The sequence below is a fragment of the Calidris pugnax genome, unplaced genomic scaffold, assembly GCF_001431845.1.
Source record: "Calidris pugnax isolate Ruff unplaced genomic scaffold, ASM143184v1 scaffold1022, whole genome shotgun sequence".
NCBI classification, from domain to species: Eukaryota; Metazoa; Chordata; class Aves; order Charadriiformes; family Scolopacidae; genus Calidris; species Calidris pugnax.
In genome coordinates, this window is record NW_015091653.1 from 24,235 (window position 1) to 33,606 (window position 9,372).

General features: G+C 70.2%; 2 protein-coding genes across 3 annotated transcripts in view; both read left to right on the forward strand.

Annotated features, from left to right (window-relative positions):
- Positions 1-1,653, forward strand: part of CAD (carbamoyl-phosphate synthetase 2, aspartate transcarbamylase, and dihydroorotase) — a 16,772-nt gene extending 15,119 nt beyond the window's left edge. Inside the window, exon 42 of the mRNA XM_014961923.1 lies at positions 1,357-1,653. Coding sequence (XP_014817409.1) covers positions 1,357-1,653 — 297 coding nt within the window. The remainder of the gene's footprint in view (positions 1-1,356) is intronic.
- MPV17 (MpV17 mitochondrial inner membrane protein) lies at positions 1,047-7,688 on the forward strand. 2 transcript variants are annotated; one of them, XM_014961921.1, is made up of 7 exons: positions 1,047-1,178; positions 3,414-3,529; positions 4,064-4,156; positions 4,671-4,766; positions 6,751-6,783; positions 6,958-7,010; positions 7,092-7,688. In XM_014961921.1, exons 2-7 carry the CDS (start codon positions 3,422-3,424, stop codon positions 7,159-7,161), a joined length of 453 nt encoding a protein of 150 aa, XP_014817407.1. In that variant the 5' UTR covers positions 1,047-1,178; positions 3,414-3,421; the 3' UTR covers positions 7,162-7,688. The 2 variants fall into 2 exon arrangements, with proteins under 2 accessions (XP_014817407.1, XP_014817405.1); XM_014961919.1 differs by lacking the exon at positions 1,047-1,178 and adding an exon at positions 1,875-2,094.
- Positions 7,689-9,372: the final 1,684 nt, after the last annotated feature.

Sequence of the window (9,372 nt, forward strand, 5' to 3'; positions counted from 1 at the left end):
CATCCTCTCCCCTCCCCATCACAACCCTTACCGAGCTGCTGTGGGCGCTGTCATGGCGGTGGGAGCAGGGCTGGAGCCCTGCAGGGGGGTTTCCTGGAGCTTCGGGGGCTCATGCTTTGGCGGGGGAGGTGCTGCTGGTGCCCCAGGCTTAGGGGGGAGCAGGGACGTACCCCATGTCCCAGCGGGTGAGGGGCTCAGGCCCACTCTGGGCTCAGATCTGCATCGGGGCCCTGTGCTGGAGCTGGGAGGGGTAATGGGGGGCTGGGAGGAAGCACAGCCTGCTGGAGTCACCCCAAAACCAGGGGCAGAGGCTGTTTGGGGAGCCCTACTCCCCCTGGGCAGGGATGGATGTGGAGTCGGGTGCGGAAGGGATGCCTGGGGAGGGACCTGGGGAGCCCCTGCCCCCAGAAGGCTCCTGCAGCCCCGCACCCACAATTTATTGTCAGGAACAGGCATCTCTGCCTCTCCCCGCCCACCCCCCTGTTGTGGGGCTGGGGCTGGTTGGCAGGAAAAGCTTGTCCTGCCTGTGCCACGTCTGCGTGGAGCTGCATGCGGGGCCGTGTGCGGTGTGGGCTGGCCGGGAGCGGAGTCCCTGCGTGCTCCCCTCTGCACCCCCTGCTTACCGGCCCCGGTGCTCGCACGTAACCGGCCCGGGACGCTGGAAAAGCACAGCCCCAGGCTGGGGGGTGCCCTGCTGTGCCAGGGCTCAGCTCAGCGCTGGCCCTGCTCCCCTGCTGCCCGCGGGGGGGGCAGCACGTTCCCCTGCCTGCTGGGGTCCTGCCAGGCCACCTCATTGTTCCTGCTGTTATTTTTATCTGATTTGATGGATTCTAATGCCTGGCACCTGCTGGGCTGTGCATCCACCCCTCGGTTCCTGGAGGGAGGCCAAGGTGGAGCCGGGAGGGGTGCCCAGGACCGGCTCTTGCCCGCTGCCGGAGCAGCTTTGGTGCAGCCCGTGGCTCTGGGCTCCAGCTCCGCCTGTTGCTGCTTCCCCTGGAGCTGGCCCTGCCCTGCTGAGGCGCAGCCCCCCAGTTTCTCGGGGGCACCCCCTGGGAGCGGGGCCGTGCCCCTGGCGTGTGTGCCCGCTCTGTGTGGGTGATGGCCCAGCGCTGGATGTGGTTCCTGCAGCCGAGACGAGGCTCTGCCGTCGTGTCTGGATGTCCCCCTGCCCGCAGCAGGTACCCCTGCCCAGCCGTGCTGCGAGGCGGTGACGGTGGCAGCATGGCTGTTCCTCCAGGGCGGGGGCAGCCCTGCTGGAGGCTGAGCCTCCCTGCTCCCCTTCCAGCTCCAGCGGGTAGTTACCCTGTCCGAGGCTGGGTCCGTGCGGAGGGGGAAGGCTACCTGTGCCCTGTGCAGACCCCGGCCTCCAGCCCTGCTCTGGGAGCCGCCGGCTGTGGCCAGGCCAGGGAGCTTTGCTGGCCACTGGCCGTGCCCAGTGAATGGCCATCCTGCCCGGCAGCGAGAGCCGGGGCGGGGAGAGGGCTCTGCCTCCTGCATCCCGGGCGCCGGGCCAGGATGCCAGCAGGGCCGGGGCACAGCGGGCAGCAGCACGTGCCCGTGGCGGTGACCTGGCCGTCCCCGCCTGCCGAGAGCAGCCCCGTGGTGGCGGTGGGAGGCCTGCGGGGGATGTGGCAGACGGTGTGGCCTAATTAGGCTTGGGCCCGTTTCAAAGTCCTCTGGCCCCGGGAGCAGCAGCCCGCAGGGTCGGCCATGTCCCCCTGGCCCCTGGGGGCTGCCCGTGGCCCTGCTCAGCACCGGCCTTCCCACGGCTCAAGCGGCCACGAGCACTTGCCCTTCTCTCCAGCTGCTCCAACGCTCCCCTGGCCGCTTCCCAGCCCGGGGCAGGACACGGTAGTGGCCACGGGGCCCGGCAGAGCTGGGAGCTGGTCCCTGTGTTCATGGCTCCAGCCCTGTGCCGGAGCTGCCGCAGCGCCATGCCAGTGCCAGCCTGGGCGAGTGAAGTCTGCGAGGGGCTTGGTCCGTCTGCTCTCCCCAGCCCAGGAAAGGGTGCACGGACAGACCTGTTCCCCCCTCCGGCAGCCCCAGTGATGCTTGGTCACCAGCGGGCACCGTGCCCGGAGCCTTGGGCATGGAGTGAGTAACGCCGGCACCTTCTCAATGAGTGCGGCGCAGGGCGAGCCTGCCTGTGCCCGGTGGGAAGGTGGCCAGCAGGCAACCAGCCCTTCCGCTGTGCTGGCCCGGGGTCCCTCCTGCCAGCACCTCCTGCCCCTGTGTGGCCACGGCCGTGGGCTGGCAGTGGTCACTCTGCCGCTGCAGAGGGGAGCGGTGGCTCTCGGGGCCCAGGGCAGAGCCTCAGCCCCTGGAGGGGGGGGGCTGCAGGTTGGAGGGGGCTGTGGGCACTGGGGGGGTCTGCAGGTTGGAGGGGGCTGTGGGCACTGGGGAGGTGACAGGAGCTTCTCCTGAGCCAGCCCGGGGTCAGTAGCCCTTTGGCTGGGACCTGCTCCCTGCGGAGCTGCTGGGGCTGTCGCAGAGGGACCAGTGGTCCCCAGTGACAGGGGCAGGAGCTGCTGGGGAGGCAGCTGGGGCTCTGCCAGCCCAGGCACCATCAGCACGCCACGGAGAGGAGCCACTCCTGGGGACGGTCCGGGCAGGGCTGGTGGGAGGAGGGGGGACATTGGGGCTGCCGCTGCTCGGGATGGGGTCTGGCTGGGTTCAGGGTTTCCAAGAACAGAGCAGAGTCTGGAGACCTGCCTGGGACCCCTCCCGGGGGGGACGAGCAGGGAGCCGGGGGATGGAGCGCTGGGCCAGCTGAGTTGCGTCGAAGGGGTCAGGGGTGTCGGGTGGAGCGGGAGCTGCCAAAGGCCCAGCTGAGCAGCCCCCGGCGGGGGACGCGGGCAGCAGACGGCCCCTCACACTGATATGGCAACACGGCCAGGAGCCGTGCCAGCCGCCGGCCCGCGGCGAGGGGCTGGGGCTGGCCCAGTGACCCTCACCCTGCCCTCCTGGCTGCCTGGCACGGCTTGACGAGGAAGGGGATGGTGGTGGCAGGGTTTGCACGGTGCTTGGGGAGGGATTTCGGGAAGCACGAGGCTCAGGAAGGGCTGTGATAGGGAGCAGCCGGGTGGGCTCTGCCTCAACAGCCCCGGGCACCCTGGGCGAGGGATTGGCCCCATCTTGGGGACCTGGAGAGAGGGCACAGCCGAGCCCCGCTTTGGGAAGAGGTGCTGTGTTGTCCCAGCAGTGTCCCGAGGTGCTCGGCTGCTGCGGGAGGGTGTGGGCAGGTTTGGCATAGGGTGAGCTCTGTGCTGGGACAGGCACAGCGGGGCCAGCGCCAGCTCAGCGGGATGTGTGGGGCAGATGCTGTGCTCGGGCAGGAGGACTCAGGGGTTGGCAGGGGGCTGCGGGGGCTGCCCTGCCACCACGGCCACCTGAGCAGGCTGTGCTGGCCACAGGGACCCTCATGGGAGCTGGTGATGTGATTGCCCAGCAGCTGGTGGAGCAGCGGGGACTGCAGGGGCACCAGGGCGCCCGCACCATGAAGATGATGGCCATTGGCTTCTGCTTTGTGGTGAGTGCCACCGTGCCACGGGCACTCGCCCTGTCCTGTCCCTACAGGATGGATTTGGTGGGATGGAGATGGGGATGGGGGTGGGATGGGGATGGGGTGGGTGGCTGTTTCAGCAGGGCAAAGCCGTGGTGCCTGGGTATGGGCTGAGCCGTCCCAGTGCCACCTCCAGCAGCCACGGGCAGCGCTGAGGAGGAGCACCCTGTGCCCTGTGCCCACTCAGGGTGGGACAGGCTGGCAGCCCCTGCAGTCTGGTCACCCGTGGCCATGCCTGCTGCTGGCACCAGCCCCCAGGGAGGTGTCCCTTGGTAGAGGGTGGGTGACTGCACCCAAGGGTGCTGCTTGGCTCCGTGTGCGCAGCGGGGCTGGGTCAGAGGGTGACTGCACCCAAGGGTGCTGCTTGGCTCCGTGTGCGCAGCGGGGCTGGGTCCCGACCCATCAGCTCCTGGGGGGCACTGGGTGGGGAGGGCTTGGGTGGCTCTGGCAGAGGTGGGGTCCCCCCCCCCAGACGCTGCCCCTCACCACCCGGCTCCGCAGGGCCCCGTCGTGGGCGGCTGGTACAGGATCCTGGATCGGCTCGTCCCGGGGGCCACCAAAGTGGTGGCCGCGAAGAAGATGGTCCTGGACCAGGTGGGTGCCACGTGGGTGAGGGGGCTCATGCCGCAGGACAGGGCAGTGGCACGGCCACGTGTGGGAGTTTCCATCCCACTCTGAGAGCCCGGGCTTGGCACAGTGTGCTGGCCCTGCCGGCCGTGCTGTGGAAGCTGTGGGGACCCACGTTTTACCCTTGTTGCAGCTCTCCCCAGGCTGTTGAGAGCTGCCATTGCCCTGCAGTGCCATCCCTGGTGTCCCCGCTGCGGTGGGGGGTCCTGGGGATGGGGACCCCGGTGCTGCCCTGGCTCCTACCCTTGTCCTGTGCCAATGGACACAGCCAACGGCTGGGGCAGATGGGGCTGCAGAGGTGCCCACCCTTGGTCTGGCCCTTCCAGAGGCCCCACGGTGGTCCCTGTCCCTCTGTATGGCTCTGCTGGGGAGCAGCGTGCCGAGTAGCCACAGGGCATCGGGCAAGCTGGGCTGGCAGCCCCCTCGCCCTGTGCTGAGTGCCACAGGCTGCCCAGCCTCAGCCCCGACTCCTCTCCCACAGGGGGGCTTCGCGCCGTGCTTCCTCGGCTGCTTCCTTGCCATCACGGGGGCCATGAACGGTCTGTCGGTGGAGGAGAACTGGTCCAAGATCCAGCAGGTACGTGCTGCTTCCCGGGGATGGCGTGGGGCTGGCGGCAGCCAGGACGCCCCGGCATCTCCTCCCGGTGCACCGGTCCCACCGGCTGCTGCCGTCTGTGGTTGTGCTCGTTCCCGTGCCCTGGCACAGCACCGGCTGCGTGCCCCCAGCCCTGCCATTACGCTCCCGTCCTCACCCTGGTCTGCAGCTCCCTTGTGCCCCAGGACCCCCAGTGCAGACAGAGGTGGCTCTGTGGGTGCCCCATAGTGGGGTGAGGAGGCATCCACCCCACTGCTGTGGGGCGTGGGGCAGCTCTGCCTGGCTGGGGGGTGTGCAGGGACAGTCCTGCTGGACTCAGCGCCCAGAGGGCATCGGGAGGCTGGTGCTGCCTGTCCTGCAGGCACTGGTGCCGGGGGCTGCTCCCCGAGCTGTGGCTCTGGGGTCCCGCCTGGTGCCCCCCGGCTCCCTGCGCGGCTCCCCCCGGCCCCTCTCCTGGCTGCGTCTCCAGAGCCATTACCGAGATGGCTCCCATTAGCGCCGATTGCTGGAAACCAGCGCGGGAGCTGAGTCAGCGTGTCCAGAGGGTGAGTCACCGGGGAGCGGGTGACCCCCCGCCGCCGATGAGGCACACCGGGGTGGTCGCGTGGCTGCCCGAGGGTGCACTCGCAAGCTAACGGGCACCGGGGCTGCGTGCGAAGGGCCCCAGCCCAGCTGGACCCTCTGCCCCTGGGGGCTGTTGCCCCAGCCAGGCCATCAGCCGCTGCCCCAGGCCAGGGCTCTGCCTGGGTTGCCATCACCCAGAGTGGATTCCTCTGCACGGGTGCACCCCCCGGGCACCGGCCAGTGGCCCACCGGGCTACGGGTATCCACCAGCAGAGCCCTTTCCTGCCCCCAGTCCTGCCGTGGAGCGCAGGGAGCTAAACCTGGGGGTGAACCAAGTTACCTCATCTCTCTCCTGGCTTTGCGAGAGCAGCTGCTGGGGTATGGGGTGTTTTGAGACACCCCAAAGGGGGACACAGGCTGGCCCTTGGCACGGGCAGCACCCCCAGTGCTCCTGTCCGCCCTGGTGGCATCTCAACCAGGTCCTGCCCTGTATCTCACCTTGCCTCCCCCCCCAGAGACCTGCCAGGGCCTGACCGTGGCGGTGGGTGGTTCTGGTGGTGGGTGACTCCTGCAAGCTGGGGGTCCCGCCTGGCGCCCTGCCCTGGGGGGGGTGTGCTGGGCTGGGGGCCGGGCAGCAGCGGCTGGCAGCCACCTTCACCCCTGGCTTGGGGCGCATCCGCCTCTCCCCACGCAGAGGAAGCGTCAGCAGAGCATCCATCACCCTGCGCCCGCTCGCCACGTCCTGGGCTGCCGGCCAGCGCCGGAGGGGGACGGGCTCCCAGCTGAGTCACAGCCCGGCTGGGTGAGGGGCTCGTCCTGCTGCCGTGGGGCCGGGCTGCGGCACGGCCACCGGTGCGGCACGAGGACGGGGCTCCCGGGGCAGCTGCCCTGGCTCAGTGCCCTCTCCATCCCTGCCCCACGGCACCTGGAAGAGGGCTTGAGGGATGTGGGGCTGGACGGGGGCTCGCAGCCTGCGCCAAAGAGAGGAGCCTGAGGCTGCTGCAGGTGCCCCGGCTCACGTCCTGGCCTCTCTGCACCTTAGCTTGCCCCACACTTGCCTGCCCCACACCTGCCCCTGCTCTCCTCCCAGGCAGAGCGGCTGGCCGTGGCATCGTGGGCCATGTTGGTGGCATGAAGGGCTCCTGGTGGGGACAGAGCAGTTGTGGCCACCCTCTCCCTGCCACCCTGTGCTTGCCCCAGGCACTGGGAGGGTTGCGGGGGATGCGGGGAGCAGGCGTGGAGTTGGGGGGCTCGTGGCAGGGTACAGTGGCTCTGTGTGCTCCCAGCCAGCGCCGGTGCCAGCCCTGGGCCCGGGGGGTGGCTGCGTGGCAGGGCCAGGCATGTGTGGCAACTGGGTGGGAGCGGGGGGCTCTGGGCACTCACGGTCTCCCTTCTCCCCCAGGACTACACGGATGCCCTGCTGACCAACTACTGCGTAAGTGCTGCCCGGGCTGTGCCGTGTCCCTGGCTGGGCTCCTCCGCGCCCCTGTCCCTGTCCCTGTCCCCCACTGCCCTGGGCTCGGCTGGGTGCCCTGGGTGCCCGGGGGGAGGTGGGCAGGGACGGGGGTGCCGGCAGGGCTCCTTCATCGCCGTCTCCTTCTCTACCCAGATCTGGCCGCCGGTGCAATTGGCAAACTTCTACTTGGTGCCCCTGCAGCACAGGTAGTCACGCGGCCGTGGCCCCCAGCATCCCCCCCGGCTCCCGGAGCCTGCCACTGTGGACCCTGTCCCCTCTGTCCCCAGGCTGGCCGTCGTCCAGTGCGTCGCCATCGTCTGGAACTGCTACCTCTCCTGGAAAGCAAATCGGATGTGAGGGGGAGCCGTGTCCCCCTTGGCTCTGCCCGGTCTCCGCAGCCCCTGGAACCGGCCCCCGTGGCTGCGGGCAGAGACGGGATGAGCAGGGTCCCGCAGCAGCCGCCCCGTCCCACTCGCTCCTCGGGGACCTCGTCCTGCAGCTACGGCTGTCACTGCCCCAGGGACACACGGGGGAGGTGGCGGTGACGGGTCCACCTTGAGACAGGAGGGAGCTTGGGGCTGCTCCAGGCCCAGCAGCTCTGCCCCTCGAGGTGCTCCTCCGTCCGGGATCACTCCTCTCCCCGGCCCGTGGCCCCACACAGCGTGTTCCCGCTGCGGCGTCGCTCTGCCCTTCCCCGGCGTGGATCCTGGAGGGCGAGGGGCCGGAGTGGTGGGTGCCGGTGGTGCTGGAGGTTGGGCACTGCCCAGCTCAGTGCCCAGCTGGTGCTGCCTGCCCCACTGCCTGCCCCACTGCCTGCTGCAGTTCGGGTGCGCTGCCCCCCAAAATGGATTTCTCTCTGCTGTGGACAGTTGTAGCACCCAATAAATGGCATTTTTCCCTTTTGATTCTCATGACGCTTGAGCCCGTGTCCCTCCTCCCCACACCGGGGGCTGTGCAGAGTTGGGGGTTCCAGGCCGATGGTTCCTGCCCTGGTGGAACTGCTGGCAGCCCTCCTGTCCCCTCGGTGGGGTGGGGACCCTGCCCGCCCCACTCTCTGCCTGTTGCCTGAGGAGCAGAGTGTGCGGCCGTGGGGCTGGCATCGTGTGTGGGGCTGGTGGGGGGCTACCCTGGCTGTCTTGGTCTGGTTTAGGGGTCACCAGGACCCACTGTGGCTGACTCGTGGGGTCTCCTTCCAGCCCCCACGGAGCCGGTGGCCGTGCCAGCCCGGGCATACACAGCCCTTGCACACCCGCCCTGGCACAGGGGCTGGCCCTGCTCTGGCTGCAACACAAAGCACAGGGGAGCCAAAACCCACACAGGACCCCGACGTGCCCTGGATGGAGCCCCAGAGCCCACCCGGCTGCTGGCCACAGCCACCCCCCAGCACAGTGGAGCAGCACTTGGTGTGGGGCCGGGGCCGTGTGATGGGGCTGTGTGTGGATGGCACCGGGGCTTTGAGGGGCTGGGGGGCTGCAGGGCTCAGCCCAGACTCTCCCCGGGCCATGGGGTGGGTGCTGCTGCTGGGAGGCTGTGGGTGGCAGGATTTGGCAGCCCCAACACGCAGACCTTTCATGGCTGCGCCCAGGGGTGCAGGGGTCCTGCTGTGTCGGCAGCGAGCGTGGCACGGGCCAGGCACTTGTCCCCAGCAGCCGCCAGCCCCATGGTGTGGGGGCTGCCAGGGCTGGGGTGGGTCAAGCCCAGCCCTTGCTGAGGGCTCTGCCCTAGAGCCGTGGGGAGGAGGTGCCGGGTGCCAGCCTTCACACCAGATCCACGCCGCGGGTGCGTGGCTCCATGTGCCGCCTCACCACGGTCAGGGCCGTGCCCCGGCCCCCTGTGCCACCCGCTGTGGGACATGCTGCGTGACGGGACAGGCCGAGACCCCGGCCCCGGGCTCTGCCTAACTCCGGCCCCATGGGAAGAACCCACTCCGAGCCCCTCTTGGCACCGGTACCGGGTGCCACTGGGTGCCCCCCTGCCCGCAGGGACCCACGGTGCTGCCGGTGGGCGCAGGCCGGGCCGCAGCGCTGCCGGGGGGGTTTGCCGGCAGCAGCGTGGTGCACCAGCAGCTACCTCACCTCTTGGCAGCGGCGGCCGGTGCCCCGCGCTGGCACATCCCGCATGCAGCACAGCGCTGCCGGCCCCGGTGCCGTGGCTCTATGAGTCACGGAATTTGGCTGGTGGTGCCTCGCTGCCGTCTGCGGCGACCGCCCGCCGCGTGCCACGGCCTGACCCCCCCACCGACACCTCTGCCCGGGGCACGGGGCCGCCATGACCGGACACAGCCGGGCCCTCTGTCCCCCCCACCCGTGTCCGTCCTGTGCCCGTGGGTGCCGGTGGCCGGGAGTTTCCCCCCACCCCCGGAGACGGCCCCGCCGCTGCGCCCGGTGCCTGCCCGGGACGTCGCTGCTGGACACGGCCGCTGGTCCCGGCGCACCGGGAGGGTGCCAGGCCGAGGGGCCGCGGGTCAGCCCTCTCCGCCGGCCCGGCGCGGCTCACCCTGTCCCGGTGCCCCGGCGGCGCTCCCGGCCGGTGCCGGCCGTTCAGCACCGCGGACAGCGGCACGGCGGG